This window comes from Miniopterus natalensis, chromosome 19 (genome assembly GCF_054644295.1).
Source record: "Miniopterus natalensis isolate mMinNat1 chromosome 19, mMinNat1.hap1, whole genome shotgun sequence".
NCBI classification, from domain to species: domain Eukaryota; kingdom Metazoa; phylum Chordata; class Mammalia; order Chiroptera; family Miniopteridae; genus Miniopterus; species Miniopterus natalensis.
In genome coordinates, this window is record NC_142099.1 from 13,563,971 (window position 1) to 13,582,633 (window position 18,663).

General features: G+C 57.0%; 2 protein-coding genes across 5 annotated transcripts; both read right to left on the bottom strand.

The window, feature by feature from the left end:
* Positions 1-724: 724 nt before the first annotated feature.
* MUC1 (mucin 1, cell surface associated) lies at positions 725-5,682 on the bottom strand. Its single transcript, XM_087828173.1, has 7 exons — positions 5,451-5,682; positions 2,981-5,013; positions 2,825-2,880; positions 2,551-2,684; positions 2,285-2,406; positions 2,052-2,201; positions 725-1,091 (listed from the first exon to the last, which is right to left on the bottom strand). The coding sequence occupies exons 1-7, from the start codon at positions 5,509-5,511 to the stop codon at positions 1,023-1,025; spliced, it is 2,625 nt and encodes an 874-aa protein (XP_087684299.1). The 5' UTR covers positions 5,512-5,682; the 3' UTR covers positions 725-1,022.
* A 2,203-nt stretch (positions 5,683-7,885) lies between these two features.
* On the bottom strand, positions 7,886-17,992 carry THBS3 (thrombospondin 3). 4 transcript variants are annotated; one of them, XM_016221549.2, is made up of 23 exons: positions 17,865-17,992; positions 16,617-16,823; positions 15,790-16,046; positions 15,586-15,688; positions 14,750-14,776; positions 14,450-14,532; positions 14,314-14,365; positions 14,040-14,188; positions 13,527-13,667; positions 13,210-13,287; positions 12,681-12,833; positions 12,353-12,463; positions 12,155-12,262; positions 11,686-11,845; positions 11,268-11,386; positions 11,097-11,149; positions 10,616-10,809; positions 10,253-10,431; positions 10,095-10,143; positions 9,725-9,921; positions 9,322-9,494; positions 8,274-8,413; positions 7,886-8,186 (listed from the first exon to the last, which is right to left on the bottom strand). In XM_016221549.2, the coding sequence occupies exons 1-23, from the start codon at positions 17,941-17,943 to the stop codon at positions 8,128-8,130; spliced, it is 2,871 nt and encodes a 956-aa protein (XP_016077035.1). In that variant the 5' UTR covers positions 17,944-17,992; the 3' UTR covers positions 7,886-8,127. The 4 variants fall into 4 exon arrangements, with proteins under 4 accessions (XP_016077035.1, XP_087684063.1, XP_016077038.1 ...); XM_087827937.1 differs by lacking the exon at positions 14,450-14,532 and having other exon boundaries at positions 14,321-14,365; XM_016221552.2 differs by lacking the exon at positions 8,274-8,413 and having other exon boundaries at positions 17,865-17,991.
* Between the last annotated feature and the right edge of the window lie 671 nt (positions 17,993-18,663).

The following is an 18,663-nucleotide window of genomic DNA, read 5'->3' on the forward strand; positions in this document are numbered from 1 at the left end:
CCCAGGCCTGAGCCCACCATGGCCACCAGGGGGTGCATCGCTCTGGTGACCTCCAGAGTCATTTCCCCAACAAGGCAGCCTGCTGCGGCTCCCAGACTCTGAAGGAATGTGGTTGAGGGGTCAGGCACCGCGCCTGGGCTCAAAGGGGCAGGGAACCAGAACGACTTCCCCATTCCCAGGCCGCAGGGAGCAGACCCCAGAGCCAGTGGCGGATGGGGCGGCCCGCGGCCAGGGAGGGGACCGGGCTTGGCGCCAGCCCCGGATCTAACACTTACTGAGGTCGTGTTGACTCTGAGGCTGTTATCGCTGCCCCGAGGACTTACTTCACACCCCAACAGCTCAGAATAGAACTGCCTGAGGGCATCATGCCAAGGAGAGAGGAGGGTGCGGGCCTGCCAGCCCCCAGCCAGGGTGAAACCAGGGGTGAGCCATGGGGTGCGGGCCGAGCGGCGGGTGTGCAGGCCAGAGCCCAGCCACCTAGGTTTCATTTCCTCCTTCCTCTTGTGCCTCCAGCGATGGGGGAGAGGTGACTCAAATTCTTCCACCAGCCACTCCTGCAGCCCAATGTCATCTCTCCATGCCCCCTGCTGCTCAAATGAACCCTGCTCTGTGCCTTCTTTCCTCCTTGTCTCCTCCCCAAAAGACCCCTTCCAGACCCCCCCCCACATACATTCTGACCACCCCTTCTATCTGAGGGTCACAGATGACAGATCAGAAGTTGGCAGTCAGAGCAGAGGAGGCCCACATTTTATTCATCCACGTACAGGTTCCCACTCCCATCTGGGGGCTTTCGGGGCCAGTCCTGGGAGCCACTGCCCCAGGCATATCCCCCGGGAGCTCTGATGGGTCTCATCAGGGCTAAGATGGGTTAGGGGACTTGGTGGGGCTTGTGAGGGAGGCTGTGAGCAGCCCATCTGAACTCCCAGCTCACCAGTCCAGAAAGAGGAGGGGAACAATGGTAGTGAAGACCATGAGGAGGCAACTGGCTGGCACTGGCTGGATACTCAGCAGGCAACGTGCCCCTACAAGTTGGCAGAAGTGGCTGCTGGGTTCGTGTAAGAGAGGCTGTTGCCACCATTTCCTGCAGAAACCTAGGTGAGGGGAGAAGGGAGCCAGGCTGAGGGGCAGAGCTTTCCTGGGAGAAGCTACCACCCTAGGGCCCCTGGATGGCACCCCAGGCTGGGGTAATAGGTCCAGGAGCCTGACTAGCTCTCAAAGGGTTAATTTGGAGAGAGCACCTGCCAGGTACCACCAGCAGCCAGGTGACTGTAAACAGGGCCTTTCCTCCTCCCTCTGCTCCCCTTCACTGCCTCCCCTTGGTTCTAATCAGCCCCCTTGCTCTCCCCTCCTGCTCCTGTCTCCCTCCATTCTCTGCTCTCCCAGCCCAAGAAGGTGTGTGTGCTCATCTGTGTAAAACTGGGAGAAGGAAGTCCAAGGAGAGGGAAACCCGGGTCAAGAAAAGGAAAGTCCCCCTCCCCCACCTGGAGTTCCAGCCCCAGGTGACCAAAGTAATTATTTACTAGTTCCAACAGAGAAGGGCCAGGAGAGGAAAGAGGGAGGAGAGGGTCCTTGTTCCCTTGAGACTTCTAAGAACCCCACCCAGGCTCACCTGGCTTGGTGAGACTTCTTCCTCAGAATCAGAGATCCCCCCCAACATTTCTCAATCTACCCTCCATTCTTAGGAAAAGAGTGGGGGCACAGGTGCTCGCTCCTTGTAAGTTTTGCCCACCCATGAAGGGTGCCCACCCATTTCACCTCTGGGCATCCCAGCCATAGCAGTGGCACTTGTTCAGCTGGACAGTGAATGCTCTTCTGGAAATGCTGGCAGTGGGGACACTCTCTCTTGAGGTCCCCTTTCTTCCATGGTCTCCTCCCCAGACCTTTCCCCTAGAACTCTTCTGACCTCCACCCTCCTCCTCGCCAGGCCTTCCACTGCTTACTTCATGTGACCCCTCACCTCTTCTAAGTTCTTTGGATTTTCCAAATACCCCTTCAGAACCCCTCCCCAGCCAAAGCCTCTGTCTCCTTCCACCCGTGGGGCCCATCCTCACCTCCTCATAAGGGCTACGCTTGGTACCGCCAGGGGGCACATAGCGCCCATGGGTGTGGTAGGTGGGGTACTCGCTCATAGGATGGTAGGTGTCTCGGGTTGGGAAGATGTCCAGCTGCCCACAGTTCTTTCGGCGGCATTGACACACAGCCTGGGAAGATAGGAGGTTATGGGGGGCCATGGAGTTCCTTCTAGCAGGGGGACTCTGGTTAGGGCTGAAGACGGAGCACTTACCAGGCCAATGAGATAGATGATGGTGAGCGCAACCAGAACACAGACCAGCACCAGCAGGGCAATGCCCCAGCCAGGTACCCCAGACCCAGACTGAGCAGAGGAAGGAAATGACACACCATCCACTAAAAGGGAAAGCAGTGATCAGGGCAGTCTCCCGAGGAGGTGACCCTCCCCCTACTAACACCCAGAGGAAGCAGGAATCCAGGTGCTGGAGAGAGGGGCCTGTAAGCATGGTGCTGGCCCAAAGCCAAGGGAAGTGGCCTCACCATGGATTCTTGAGATGACCAGGTTGTAATTGGCTGCTTCTGATTTATGTTGAGCAAACTGTGCCTCTACGTTGTTGGCATTGGTGGTGCCCTCTCGGAAGGCCAGAGTTGATTCCACCACCACAGATCCTGGCCTGCTCACAGGGAAATGAGCGATTCAGCTGCAGATTCCAGTTTCTGGGCACTTCCCCCCAACCACAAGTGTACCAGTCCCTCCCCCACAGTCATGACAACATCTACCCACCCCAGACACAGTCCATACCCACAACTGTACCTGAACTTTACAATAGAGAAGCCCAGATAATTCTCCTGTTTATAAATCTGCAAAAACTGGGGTGAGAGGGAAAAAAGCACTAAGGTTTGGTGAGTGGGTCTGAGCAGTTCTGAAGGCTGCTGCAAGGGAGCACATGGAGGAAAGGTAGATACTTACCAATTCAGTAATGTTTCTCTGCAGTTCCTGGTAGTAGTTAGTGCTTGGATCTTCCAGGGAAGAGTTAAATTGGAGGTTCAAAATATGAAAGGACAGGAGGAACAAGGAAATCCTATAACTGGAAGAGGTGAAGGGTACTGTGCTACCATTAGTGCTACTGGCTGTAGTCCTGGTTCTGTGGCTGGCAGGAGTGGTGGGAGTATCAGAGTGGTGACTGGGAACTGAGGATGGAGTCCCCTTGCCAACTGGGGTGGTGGTAGCCTTGGCAGAGGTGCCCTTGTGTGCTGGAGTGACAGCTGAGCTTGAGGCATGGCTGGTGGCACCATGAACTGGAGCAGTGGCCGAGCTTGAGGCACGGCTGGTGGTCGGGGAAGTGGTGGCACTGTGGATTGGAACAGTGGTTGAGCTTGAGGCACGGCTGGTGGTCGGGGAAGTGGTGGCACTGTGGACTGGAACAGTGGTCGAGCTTGAGGCACGGCTGGTGGTCGGGGAAGTGGTGGCACTGTGGATTGGAACAGTGGTTGAGCTTGAGGCACGGCTGGTGGTCGGGGAAGTGGTGGCACCATGAACTGGAGCAGTGGTTGGAGAAGTGGTGGCACCATGGACTGGAGCAGTGGTTGAGCTTGAGGCACGGCTGGTGGTCGGGGAAGTGGTGGCACTGTGGACTGGAACAGTGGTCGAGCTTGAGGCACGGCTGGTGGTCGGGGAAGTGGTGGCACTGTGGATTGGAACAGTGGTTGAGCTTGAGGCACGGCTGGTGGTCGGGGAAGTGGTGGCACCATGAACTGGAGCAGTGGTTGGAGAAGTGGTGGCACCATGGACTGGAGCAGTGGTTGAGCTTGAGGCACGGCTGGTGGTCGGGGAAGTGGTGGCACCATGAACTGGAACAGTGGCCGAGCTTGAGACAGGGCTGGTGGCTGGGGACAGGGTGGCACCATGAACTGGAACAGTGGCCGAGCTTGAGACAGGGCTGGTGGCTGGGGATGGGGTGGCACCATGAACTGGAGCAGTGGTTGGAGAAGTGGTGGCACCATGGACTGGAGCAGTGGTTGGAGAAGTGGTGGCACCATGGACTGGAGCAGTGGTTGAGCTTGAGGCACGGCTGGTGGTCGGGGAAGTGGTGGCACCATGAACTGGAGCAGTGGCCGAGTTTGAGACAGGGCTGGTGGCTGGGGATGGGGTGGCACCATGAATTGGAACAGTGGCCGAGCTTGAGACAGGGCTGGTGGCTGGGGATGGGGTGGCACCATGAACTGGAGCAGTGGCTGAGCTTGAGACAGGGCTGGTGGCTGGGGATGGGGTGGCACCATGGACTGGAGCAGTGGCCGAGCTTGAGACAAGGCTGGTGGCTGGGGATGGGGTGGCACCATGAACTGGAACAGTGGCTGAGCTTGAGACAGGGCTGGTGGCTGGGGATGGGGTGGCACCATGGACTGGAGCAGTGGCTGAGCTTGAGACAGGGCTGGTGGCTGGGGATGGGGTGGCACCATGGACTGGAGCAGTGGCTGAGCTTGAGACAGGGCTGGTGGCTGGGGATGGGGTGGTACCATGGACTGGAGCAGTGGCTGAGCTTGAGACAGGGCTGGTGGCTGGGGATGGGGTGGCACCATGAACTAGAGCAGTGGTCGGGGAAGTGGTGGCACCATGGACTGGAGCAGTGGTCGGGGAAGTGGTGGCACTGTGGACTGGAGCAGTGGTTGAGGAAGTGGTGGCACTGTGGACTGGAGCAGTGGCTGAGCTTGAGACAGGGCTGGTGGCTGGGGATCGTGTGGCACCATGAACTAGAGCAGTGGTCGGGGAAGTGGTGGCACTGTGGACTGGAGCAGTGGCTGAGCTTGCGGCAGGGCTGGTGGCCAGGGAAGAGGCAGCATGGGGGACTGGACCTGTGGCAGAGCTGCTGGCTGTGTTCACAGAACTTCTGTCAGTGAACTTGGATGTTGGGCTGCTTTGGGCAGTCATAGTCTGTGTATTTCCGCTGAGGCTTGTGTGGCCAGAGGTTTGAGAAACCATTTTGGGGGGAGGGGTGGCAGTAGCTGTAAGAAGTTGAGAATGAGGTTCTGGGATAAATTAGCACAAGGAGAAAATACATCCTGTAGCATTTGGAGGCATAATGCTCGGAGGACTTGAGGAGCAGGCCCAAGTCCGCCCTCCTCCTCCTTCCCAGCAGGCAGCCTCCCTCTTCCCTCACCCCTCTGCTCCTGATTTGGCCACTCTCCACTCCTAAGATTTACCTCCCCGCGGCTCCCACCCGCACCCCCACCCCCACCCTCAGGACTTCTCTTCAGGAAGCTCGCCTGTCCCTGGCACCCACTCTCCGGGGGGGTCGTCTCTTCTTAGCCTGTCTCCCTTATTCTGGCACACACTAGGCCACCCGTCAGCAACTTCTGCCTCCTGGGGTGCCATCCGCCAGGAAACAAAACCCACAGAAAGGCTGTGCAGAGCAGCCCCTTCCCCACCTTGTGCCCCTCACCTGTAAGCACTGGGACTAGTAGCAGCAGGAGGAAGAAAAGGGCCTGGATGCCCGGTGTCATGGTGGTGGCGAGCCGGGTGGGGAGGGGGCAGGACAGATTCAGGCAGGTACTGCGTGTGAGGTGGCGCGGGCACAGGCACCAGCTGCTTTATACTGGTCCCCCCTGCCCCGCCCGCCAAAGCAGGCGACAGGTGACAAAACCCCGCCCCCGCCCCCGTTCTCTACCTCCTATCTCTTCCTCCTCCCGCCCAGCCATTCCTGTCCCCTCAGGTAAGGCACATGGGCTCCAATCACTCAACCCTCTGACAACCTGTTTGTTCTCCAGTTGGCCTCCCCTTTTCACCAACCACTCCCTGGCTCCAGAAGGCGGTGTGTGTGGGGAAAAGGGGGGGGGTGTCTGTGACCTGGGCCCCCAAGGCCTTAGTTTTAGCCCCAGGGCAACAGCCAAGGTTAGAAAAGTAACAGAGAAAGTGGGCTAGGTTAAGGCGGGGAGGGTCACCCACTCCTCCGAGGCCCTTGGAGCCACCCTGGGGTGGAGGCTGATGAGACACGGGAAGGCTTGACCAGGAGCGGACTGGGTGATAGTTTTGGCCCGCCCCCCACTTCCCGGAACGGCCCCACCTGGCTAGCCGCTCCCTGTCCAGTTCTGCACGCAGCTGTACCCCGAAACACAGCCCCCGCCCCTGCCGACTTCCCAGCAGCCTGAGTTCCTTCCTTGGCTTTCTCCCGGGAAGGGACAGGGGGGAGAAATTTCCACTTAAAGGACGAAACCTGGGCTCTGCCGAACTCCAGGGTCTTTCGTTCCGTCCGCCGCCGGCCGCCGGGCTCTCCTGCCCTCTGGTGGCCACCGGAGCCGCACGGGCCCGCCGGGGCGCGTGGGGAGGCTGCCCCGCGGGGAGAGGGGAGGCCGCACGGCGCTGCCCAACTGGGGCCGAGGGAGGCGAGGGAGGGCGGCGCCCCAGCGAGAAGAGCGAGCGGCTTGGACCGAGAAAGGGAGAAACGCACTGAGCCATCGACGGAGAGGCTGGGAACTTAGGAAGGAATCCGGGGCGAGGTCTGAAGGAAGTGGCGCTAAGTGGGTGGGATCCTCAGGTACTTGGAGGGGGGAGGTATGTAGGAAACTACATCGGAATGTCGGGGCGCTGGGACAGGTTACGTATTTAGGAGTCAGAATAGGTAGGGCGACAGAATGGTATTGGGGAGCACTGAACTATCTTTGGGGGAGCAGAGTTGTATTTGGGGCAGGTAAGCACATGATAGTGGTCGGGCAAAACTGTATGAGGGTGCGTAACTTTGGGGAACCGAGAGATATTTTAAAGGGCAGAAATATTTGGGACCAGAGAGGTATATGGGGTCACAGAGACACGTGGAATGTAGGGTACAGAGCCTCATCCGGAGGTCCTGGGTTGCGGTCTTGGCCGAGGGAAGCAGTTACATCCGCGTTAGGAAAACAGTTCCTAGCCCCAACGAATACAGATTGAAAAATTAACTTTAAACACACTTCGGTGCGGCGGGAAGCCTGGGACCGCGGCCCCCGGGCGCGCCGCTCCACCTAGCTGGCCGGCTTTGTGCGGCGCCCAGCGGGCGCGGGGTACGGGGCGTGACGTCGGCTCCCCCGCGCGCCAGCGGGAGAGGCGGGGAAGCCCTGGGCCCGCCGGCTGGAGAACCCGCGAGTATCTAGGTGGGCGGTCTCAAAACTTCAACCCCTGGCGTTGCCGGGCAGCAGCCCTTAGTCCTGTTGCTGGGATACGCGTTACCAGGGCCGCGGCTCCGCGCCGCGCAGCCGGCGTATTTAAGGAGCGAGCGCGCGCAACGCCCGGGCGTCAGAAGCGGCCTTCGGGACACCGAAGTCGGCCCTTCCGCCTCTCCCCGCTCCTCCTTCACCATCCCCTCCTCCCTCTTCCGGGCGCCAGGTCTCTCTGGCCTCCCAGGTGAACCCAACTTCCCAGAGCGCTCCGGGTCCTTGGGCTGGTCCCGCTTCAAGCGGCGGGGAGCGGGATCCCGGGCCCCGGGCGGGCGGGAGGGACGGGACGCGGTGCAGTGTTGTTCTTTCCCCCGCCAATATTGCACTCGTCCCGGCCTCCGGCCCCCTCGGCCCCCCGCCCCGCTCACCCCGAGCGGGGCAGCCCCAGCCCTCCTGGCTCTCGATCCCGGCTGATCTAAGATCGACTGGAGTGTCGCTGCTGCCATCGTGAGTAAGTGGGGCTGGGAGAACTTGAACCATCCTCCGACCAGCACCTCGTGCCTTCACCTAACACCCCCCCATCCTTCACCTAACCCTCATCCAGCACCTACCTCATCGTGCCTCAAACTCAGCCAAACTTACTCTAGATCTCTAACTTCCATCCTGCCAGCCCTCTCCCTTGCCCTTTTCAGGTTCCTTTTTGCTCCCACACTACCCGGGAAAGGTCCCTAAAATAAGCAACTGCACTGGCTTAGAAAACAACTGGAACTTTATGGCAATATGCTATTATCTTTCCTGGGGTTAGCGCCTGAGAAATGCCCCTTGAAAACTTCCCATCTCAACAGTCACCCACCCCCCCTGGGGCTGAACTGGTTGGTCCCGGAGGAGGGTGTGTGTTTGGCTGAGGGGCTGTAGATTAGACCCCAGGGCCTCCAGGATGGACCTCAAGGCCAAAGGGTCTAAAATCAGGATTTTGATCTGGTAGCCACCTCTTCACACTCTTCCCAGGAGCAGCTGCCTCCGGAATGGCTCAAAGTCCTCGGGAACTGTGTCTGAGGAAGGAGAAACAATTAAAGTCAAAGATGTGACTTTCCCACGAGGGCATGAGAGGTCAGGCTGACCTGGGTATAGAGCCTCACCATTGCACCGGTACTGGAGATTGGACCAAATGATGTTTTCTTGGGAGAAGCAGAATACACCAAGACGCCCCCCTCGCATGGATGTGTCAATGATCACCCCAGAATCCGCCACTAGCTGGGGACCCTCATAGAGCTTCACTCTGTCCAGGATAGGGGTTTCCATTGGTGCCAGGGTACCACTGGGCACTGTGCCACTATGCCAGGGCCCTGCTCATCCCCAACCCCCCTTAGCTCACCAGGCCCAAGAGAGCACAGAAGGAAGGAAAGGGGAGGGAAGGGGGTGCTTTTCTCAGGCCTGGGGCCCCTGGCTCTTTGTCCAGCCCCCTTTGCATCTCAAAGCACCAGCCGCATTCCAAGCAAGGATTGGGTTGCCATGGCGATGAACACAATGGGCTGGGGGGTGAAGTCACCCGCTTCCCAGGCTCTTGTCCACCCCTCCCTTATCCCCTGCCCTGGCGCCCCACAGCCCCAGGCACCTTAAAGGGGAACCAACCCAAGTGCCTGGACTCTGGGCTCTTAGCCATTTTCCCTCCCTTCCCTGTGATCCCCATCAACTAGGAAATGCAAAGTTGCGGACAAAGTGCTAAACTGAAAGGCCTCAGCTCTGCTGCAAAGAGCTGTGAAGTCGGGCTTGGTTTGCACTTCTGTAAATGATGGTTCCTTCCAGGTCAGACACCTTGAGGAGGCAGGTACAGGGCTGTACCAGTGAAGGGGCTGGATGTGATGTGCCTCTCCACAGACTGGCCTGGGCTTTGGAGGCTCCCAGAGACGCCCTTGTTGTACAGAGGGGAAAATGGAACACAGAAAAGGAAGAACTTGCCCAACATTGCCTATGTGCCCTCAGCACCAGCCCAAGCTGCCTGATGCTAGGAGGAAAGCAGGGCTGAGGCGGCGTGTCTGTGATGAGAGAGGAGACGGAGAGAAGTGGTCCCAATCTGGGTCCATGGCACCAAGGCACTGAGTACAGGGGTCACTGGTGAGTCTCAGCTAAAGGGGAAGGAAAGGCTGGGCCTGGGGTCCCTCAGGAGGGCCCAGCCCCTCCCCTCACCGAATGTAGCCAACTTGAGGCCGGTGCAGCAGCTGCCAGCGGTAGGAGGTCTTGTCACGCCAGCCCACATTTCGTGGGTCAGTCCACAGCAGTCGTACCTGATCAGGGGTGTGGCCAGTATGCCATAGGGCATTCCGGAGGTGCTCACCTGGGCCAGACACTGATGTCACTGCCTGAGGGGCATTGGCAAAGACATTGGGGTCAACCATAGGACCCAAATGAGGGGAGACAATAGGCTGGTAAGTACAGGTGGGAAAGGAAGTCAAGGTGGTCAGGAGAATGTTCTGGGGCCCCAGGGAGCCAACCTCCAGACCCAACGTCTGAGTAAGAGGGTTCCCATTTAGGTAGGGGAAGAGATTTTGGGAAAGGGTCCTGAATTGGGGAATCTGGGCAGCTGTGGGACCTTGAGCTGCAGCCCAGGCTGGGCAACAGCCCGGAAAGGTGTGGCCTGCCAGTAGGTCTGCTCTGTCTGCTTCCACATGACCACGTAGAAACGGCCACTGTCCTGGTAGCTGAAGAGGAAGCCTGCGTAGTCATCATCAGTCACTGTGTTCACATGGAAGGTGCCTTCAAAGTCCACACCATTGAAAGCTGTATATCCTGGGGTGGGTAGGTATATGGGATCAAGGTCAGGGCAGCAAAGCTACTAGTGGCCCATTGTGCTGTGGGGGTAGGAAGGGATGCCTGCTGTATGTGTGGCCAGCTTGTCCCCTACCCTCTGCCCCTGTCAGATTCCTGTTTGGAAATTATTGAATTAGGTATCTCTCACATACCAACTGCCAGGCCGGGGTCACTGTTCATGGTCTGAACGATTTCCATGCCCTGGTGATGGGCAATAAAGAAGAAAGACCTGATCCAGGTGCACTACCCTACCTAGGCCCTGCCTGGGAGTCTGGTCTGACAGCACCCACCCAGCCCACTGCCCTAGTACCTGGTTGAGCACGACCCAGTTTGGGTCAATTTGAGCATCCCCCTCAGGGTCCAGGACGACGGTCTGATAGGCCCGAAAATCCGTGAGGGTTACCTCTGCACTTTCAGGGCACACATCCAGGGGATCAACCACCGCATCATTGTCAAAGTCATCCTCACAAACATCACCAATGCCATTGCCTGGGAAGAATGGGACTAGGCACTCAGGAAGGCCCTGGCCACTGCCACTAGCTAACACCACCACCTCTTGGGCCTTGCATTCCTGACCCCTCTCCCCACCTTCCCTTTCTAATGCCCCAGCAAGCCTGCCACTTCTCCATGAGCATAGCCCATACCAGTCTAATCCTCTGGGACCCAGCCTTACCATCTGAATCCTTCTGATTGGGATTGGGTACCAGGCGACAGTTATCAGGACCAGGAGGCACATAATCTGGGACACCATCATTGTCATCGTCCCCATCACACTCATCTCCAAGTCCGTCATTGTCTGAGTCCAGCTGGGAACTATTGGGTAGCTGTGGGCAGTTGTCCTTGGTGTCCTGATGTCCATCTCCATCACTGCCCAGAAGAGCAGGCACCAAATAAAAGTTCTGAAGGTACCACATACTTCCCTTGCCTCCTGCTTAGGAGTCTCTCTGAGGTATACCCTCCATTCAACCAGGCCCCTTACAGTCAGTCAGATGAGGTGAAGGTCCACCAGTAGAAATACAGGGTAGACTATGGGAATAACTTCCTGTTCAACTGTAGTGGAGAATTAAGGCTAAACCTTAGAGGGGATTGAGAATATACCAGAGAAAAGTGAAGTATTCCCTGTAAGACCGTCTATCTCTTGGCCAAAGCCCTACCTGTCTTCATTGGTGTCACAGACATCCCCCACCAGGTCGCTGTCTGCATCTGTCTGAGAGAGAGGGAACCGTTCTCAGCATCTCCTCTTGATAATTGAAGAGGGTGACCTGACCACTTTCTGGCACGCATCAGTTCCCCCGCCCCTCCCCACCTTCTCCGTTCCCCTGTACCTGGGTAGGATTACTCATCTCAGGGCAGCTGTCACAAGCATCTCCCACCCCATCCTCATCCCTGTCTGTCTGTAGGGGGTTGGGGACTTTAGGGCAATTGTCCAGTCCATTGGGGATGCCTAGAACAGGGGGATAGGAAAAGGTTGTCACACTCTCTCCTAGGCTGGTGAAGGCCCTGAGCTTTCTCTCCCATCCAGAGGATAGCTATTCAGGAAATCCACCTGTACGTTGTCTCACCCTTTTGCCTGCTCTCTCCCTTCCTTACATTCTCATTGACACATGCCACCGGGAATCTCTCACCCAGGCTGACTTCTATAAGAACACCCTCCCCAATTCTCAGACTTCCGAGCCTCTCTGTTTCATTCCCACTGTATCCAAAGTCTTATAGGTCTCCCACCCCCTCAGCCCAGGCCTGCACCATCCCCATCCACGTCGTTGTCACAGGCATCCCCTTCCCCATTTCCATCTGTGTCCTTCTGGTCATTATTGGGCACGTTGGGGCAGTTGTCACAGGCGTCACCAAATGAATCTGTATCTGAGTTTTGCTGGTCCTTGTTGGGGAACAGCCGGCAGTTGTCCTGGGGTGGGAGGGAAAGAGTCAGGCCTCCCTCAAACCACTGGCTGTCTAGCACCCACCTTGTCCCTTACCCTTGTCTACGATCACCAATTCTGTGATGGTCCACCTGCTTGGCGCACTCCCACCCACCCAACCTCCAGGTAGTCCATCTTGTCCTACGCACCAGGCTGATTCCTCCCTAGTTTATAGTACTGGAGCCGTTACTGTAGAGCTGCCAGGGGCCAGAGGTAGGGGGAGCAGGGTTATGGGAGCAGGCAACAGAGACAGGGAGGAAAGCACAGGAGCTAGGAGCACGATGTGTGGGAGCCACCTCAACGTTCTTGATCCCGTCCCCATCAGCATCATCATCACACTGGTCCCCCACACCATCATTATCAGCATCTTCCTGCCCAGAGTTAGGTGTCAAAAGGCAGTTGTCCTGAAGGTCAGGGGAGGAGATGGATGGCTGAGTTCTGGCCTGCCCCAGCATGGGCACCCACCCTGCTCATGCGCCCACCTGCAGCCGCACCTGCTTGCAGTGCTTGTTGTTGTCCATGCAGGGCAGCGCCTGATCCGGGTAGCCATCGATGTCTGTGTCAGGCCCACACACGTTCCCGTTCCCGGCCCAGCCCACATTACACTGGGGCAACACAAAGGGTGGGAGTTAGCAGTCAGGGCTGGCTCCCCCCACTCCACCCTTTTCCCTGCTTCAAGGTCTATTCTCATCACCCAGTTCCTGGGCCCAGGCCAATTTCCCTTTCCCATGAAGACCGTCATCCCAATCCCTAAACATGTTCACTAGCCCTTCTCCATCCCCAGATCCTCCCTTTTCCTTCCAAGCCCCAGGCCTAGCTCACCGAGCAGGACACTGCACCATTGCGTTCAAACAGGCAGTGCGCATGGACATGGCAGGGGCTGTGGGCTGGGCTGTGGCAAGTCCGAGCTGGGAGGCAACCCTGGCTTTGGTTGCCCAGGAAGCCCAGGCGACAGGGACCACACTTGAAAGAGCCCTAAGAGTAGGGAAACTGTCTCAGGAAGGTGGGCGAGCCTAGCAAGCACCCAGGACAAGTACCATCCCACCTGAGGGATATAGGATGGGCATTCAGCTATATGTCAGGTCTATCAATTATCTCTTTCAGGTTCTACTGAAAACTTTTCTAAGTAGATAGTAGTCCTATTTTTCAAGCAGGAATGTGAAGCTCAGAAAAGCTAAATAGCTTGCTACAGATCACAGCTAGTAAGGGGCAAAACCAGAATTCCAAACCAGGTCCATATGAAACACCTACTATGTGTAGTGCCCTGGGGAAAGAAGAGGGGAAGCAGGAAGTTTGAAGAGGGGGTTGCCCATTCCCACCACCCCAGACACACTCAGGGTATTCAGCTCACCACTGTGTTGGTGCAGATGGAGTTTGGGTCACAGCCACCATTGCTCCCATCACTGCATTCATCAACATCGCTGCAGACCTGAAGGGGCAGACTTTGGGTAGAACCAGACCCGTGGCAGGTCTCCTCAGATACAGGAGAGGGCACTGGTGTGGCCTTATCTGTGAACATTGACATGAAGCCCAGACCCAAAACCAATGCAAAGCCAGCAGATGAGTCAGCAGCCTCATCCTATTTATCACAAGGACCCCAAGGCCAACCCAGAAACCGCTGGCCCCTGCAAGGCCAAGCTCTCATCCACACACTCTACCCAACCTGACCTGTTTACTGGCTCGGGCATAGTCGATGCCCACACCAGACACCCGTGTGCCTTTGTAGCCTTGAGGACAGGCCTCACAGTGGAAGCCAGGCATAGTATTGATGCAGCTTGAGCCCGGGAAACAAGGGTCAGCGTGAGCACACTGGGGACCAGATGAGAAGGAAGAAGTCAGGCCCCTGCCTATGATCCTAGGACCACTGGTCCCGGTATCCCATTTGCAGCCCTTCCCACCCAACATCCCTGTGCTCTGAGCCCCACCTCCAGCCTCCCTCTGGGTTCCCTGCTGAATAGCCATTTCAAAATGCCCCTGCCACTCCCCTAACACCTTCCCTGTGTAGTGCTTCAGTCTTTGCCTCAGGCCTTTGGTCTCCCTCCCTTCTCACACTTCTTGTCTCCAACCTCTCCTAAACCCTAGGTTCCTCTGTTTCAGACCAACATTTACCCCACCTTCTTAGGCCTCTCCTAACTACCTCCCCCCAGCTTTCTGTGCCCTACCAGATCTGCCCTTCCCCACCTCATTGATGTCAGTGCAATGAGTGCCATTTCCCTGCAGGCCAGGGGGGCAGGGTCCACAGCGGTAGCCAGGGTACTCGTACACTTCCATGCAGTCCACGCCTCGGAAGCAGGGGTTGGGGCTGCAGTGGGAACGTTGCTCATGGAAGCCTGGGGAAGGGCACAGTGAGAGCCACCAAGAGGTCACCATTCAAATCACCGGAACTGAAGGCCTAACCCATGGGGTAGGAAGCATAGTGATTCCACCTGGAGCCCTCCCCTGCTCTCCCACTCACCGCACACCTGACACTCCATGATGGTGTTTCGGATCAGGGACATTTCCTTCACCTGGTAGATATAAGGATGGGGAGGAGTCAGCTCTCAGCATTTGCCATCCCACCCGAGTCTACTCCCTTGTTGACCCACTCCAACCTGGTCTCGGATATCATCCCGCAGCTCCACCAGGATCTGGTTGAAGAGGGTGAGTTGGGTGACCAGTGCCTTGGTTTGCTCCCCTGTCAGGGCCCAGGGAGCAGAGAGGCTCAGACCTAGGACACCAGCCCTGGTCCCTCTTTGGGTAATAAGCCAGTTCCTGCCACTGCTACCCACCCACCCCCACCTTTAAACTCCACCCTATTCCTAGCTGAAGAGGACTTAGTCTCAGGCAGCTGCCAAAGCCTGGGACCCCCTCCCCACCCTCATGCCCCTTCCACCTCACCGTGGCCTACTCACCTAGGATGGAGTGGAGTGCATTGGCCACTAGAGAGAAGAAAACACAATAAAAGGGTAAAGCTGTGAAGAGGGGCCTGGCTGGTGAAGAGGAAGAAGGAAGAGACTGATGGAAACAAAGGCTGGAGCCTCGGAATAAAGATACGGGGTATTGGATGGTAGGTGGTCAGAGTGACAGGCAAGCAACACGAGCTCTTTCCACAGGGTGAGAGACCCTCTAAGGGAGTTGCCTCAGAACCCAAATCCCTCTGATTCCCAGGCATGGTAGCGGCAGAAGGGATCCGAGTGAGGAAACCCAAAGCGGGGCTGCAATACATTCCATTTCCTCCCTCCCAAGCTTCTATCTACCTCAAGAGCGCTTTCTTTGAAATATGTGGAAGAAGTGGGTGTTTTATTTAGGTAAGAGCCTCTGAACATCCCTGTCAGAGACAGGCAGATGGTCAATGCTCAGAGAAACTTCTGGTATGTGACAGTCACCAATGGGAGCTAAAAAAGACTCAAGACCCTTATTTCAGTCAAAACCAAGACCAAGTAGTTAACATCCTCACTCCAGAGTTCTTCAGAGTTCTGTTCTTCTCTTGGATCGCTTTATTTTTCTGGCTACCCTGGTAGGCAGGATGACCTGAACAGGGAGATTTTTTGGCCCACACCTTTTGAGATGGCTTTATTGTTTGGAGATCAGAGTCAGAGGTGGAGATTTGGGGTAACAGGGTCAGAGCCCCAGGAATAGGTGAACCAAAGGAATGAGTGTTAGGGGGAGGTCAAAAGGATGTGAGTCACCAAAGACCACAGAATGTGATCTGGGGTCCAGGATGTCAGCTAATGGAAGTCTCTGTTACCTGCAGTGTGGATGGACTCGTCGCCCTGGAATGGACACTCACTCAGGGCTCCAACCCGGGCCATGGACCCGCCTAGAATCATTTTCATAGATTCCACGAAGCCCTGGAAGGATAGGAGCAGAATAGGGTGGGAGGACCTACCAACTCCTCACACTGGTACAAACTGTTTCCACAGAAACTCCAGTGTCCTCCCTTCCTGCTCACCTGCATCCTCAAATAAGCCTTTTGTCCAGTCCTAATCTCCAGCCCATTGACCTCCGCTGGAGGAATGGGGGCCAATGCCGGAAGACCAGCATGCTGATCACCCAGTTTACAGTCCACATAGAGCTGCAGAGCAGGGCTGGGGAGGGATGGGCCTCGAAGTCGCAGGAGAGCCGTGTGTGTGCGCCCGTCAGCCAGGCCTGCTTGCTGTAGGTTCACTGCATGGACTTTGCCATCCTCCCGCTGGTACCGCACCAGCACTGCCCAGGAGGGGAGGTCAGTATGGGCACTGTCCCCCATCCCCTATCTCCCAGTTGAGCCTTGGATCAACTCTTCTGGATGCCACATCTCTAGGGCTACTCTTACTCAGCTATGTATCTCTCAACACCTTGCATGTAATGGGTACACAATATATGTTTTTTAAATTGGTTCAAAGACTAGGGGTTTCTTAGTCATCAGTGGCATCACATCACTCTATCCCCTGCGAGGTGGCAGCTGGCTCTATACCCACTGAACTGTCCCAAGGATGTGAAGGACCTCTCTATACCCCTGCTGGGGCACAGTGTCATACCTTCCCCCTCCCCACAGGCAACCCAAGTACAATATTCTATCCCTACAAATACCAGGCCTCACCCTATTGTTTGGGTACCTGGTCTTCTGAGGTACCTTCTAAGCACCCCATACCAGGTGGTCCTGGTGCCTGGGCACAGCCTGATAGGTCCATGGTCCCCAGTGGAACCCAAGGAAAATTAAGAGGGATGTGGGAGTGGGGATAAGGGAGAGTGCTCAAGGGGGTCACTGCTGCAGGAAAGGAGATGCCCACCAGTCACCTTTGTTTATCTTGCCCACAACAGAGGCCTCCAGCCATCGTGTGTTGTCTTGGCGAGAGTAGAGGCCAAAGAGGACACCACCCTGCTTAGGAGGCAGGCGGAAGGTGGATAAGAGGTAGATGTCCCCAGCAGTGAGCAGAGCTGTCCGGAGCTTCTCTGCCACAGCTACCATCTGCCGGGACTCGCCCACAGTCAGCAGGTCAATCACTGGCCAGGCAGGAATTATCAAGGTCAGAGAATGGTGTTAGATGCTAAGGCCTGCCCATGTCCCTGAGCCCTCAGGGGTGGGGCATCTTTCATCACTCCGTCCACCTCCCCACCAGATAGTGTTAATCCACCTCAAAATGCAACCCTTGCTGCTATCAGAGGATAGGTATTATGCCTTTCTTCCCCTCAGCACTGCCTACTGTCAGCCTCTGGGAATCCACAGGCCTGAGGCTCATTTGAAAACACAGAAACAGTGCCCCACAAACTTGAGATGTGCCCACCAGGTGGCGCAAGGGAGTCACTGCTGATTCCAGGCAGGAGTAGCACCTGGTGCCCACAGCACAAAAATTGGAAGGCAGTTTCTCTTACACTGCTGGCTTTGGCTCATTCTACACCCTAATGCCCCTCCTCCCATCCTAGGGGCTCAGCACACTCATTCTGGATGAGAACAGCTGCCCACTGAGGGCTCCAACCCTCCCACTGTCTGGCTCTCTCCCTCGGGAATGTAGGACCCAGCTCCTTTGCCTCCCTGTTCTGGCCAATCTGTGGTTTCCCTTCCAGCCAGTAAAGAATCTGTGCCTGTGTCATCTGCTTCAACTACCTCTCCCATACCCACAGGCCCATCCCACCACCAGACCTCCGGGAGAGCCCAGACCTCTCGATCCCAACCCCCACCCTGTCCTTGGGCAACCAGCAGCCTAGGGGACGAAGAGGCTGAGGGGACTATACAGTGCACCCACCTTCACGCTGCTCTCCCAGATTTTGGGGTGCCTGGGGATGCTCAGACACTGACCCAGCCAGGCAGCCCTAGCATCTTGCTCCTGAGTCCTCTGCCCTGGCCTCATGCTGACTCTGGCCAGTTCCCACTCACCTACCACCTTCTGGTGTTCACTCCTTCCCACAGAGCCAAAATACACCGTTTCTTCACTCTGGCTCGATTTCAGGACTCTCCCCTTCTCCCCTTGCCCACATGTTCCCTGATACTAAGCTGAGGGCAAATGGGGAGGGGCAGAAAATCGAAGAGGATGGAGACAGGCTTACCCTGCAGGTCCTGACTGGCAGATGCAAAAGTGCAAAGGAGGAGAAGAGCCAGGGCCCCCCGAAGTTCCTGTGTCTCCATGCCGCTCAGCCGGCTCACTATCCCTGGCAGGCAGGCGGCTGGGAGGGGAAAAGGCTAGGCGGGGAGAGCGCGGCGGGGGGGCGGGGGGACTGGAAGGGGGAGTTGAAGGGGGGGCAGCAGGAGGGTGAAGGGGGGGCTGAAACAAAGAGCTGCCAATCACCCTGGAGGCATCCCCAGCTCCAGGAACCGGGGCACTGGGGAAGAGCCCTGGAGGCCTCCCTGCCTACTGCCTCTCCTTAATGGTCCTCTCATCCTGCTTGCTGCTTCCCTCTCTCCTGGCATCTCCTCGTTGGGGGCCACTACCAAATGCTACTGTTTTCTGGAAGTCACAATTGGGGAAGGCAGAAACCCCTGGCAGAACAGTACCCCACAGTGGGCATTATTCCACAGCTGGCATAAAAGGAAGCCAAGGGAGTGGTGGAAACGAGCTCGCTCTAGTGCCCAGGGGATGCCCACAGGGCATGAAGTGTGCTGCTCTAACACGCAAGTGCTCTTTATTAGGGTGAGGGTCCCCTGACATGTGCCTGTACCTCCATTTTCCCTCACTCCTAGGAAAACCTGGAAGCGTCCAATGGGAACTGGAGGGAAAAGTCTAAAACAGTGTTCAGTGAGGTCGGAGTGAAGAAATCAGGAAAGAGGGAAGGGCCATCAGAGAGTGTAGACCAGGAAAAGGGGGCCAGACTGGGAACACCAGGGGTCCTGGCTGGCAGGCCGCGACCC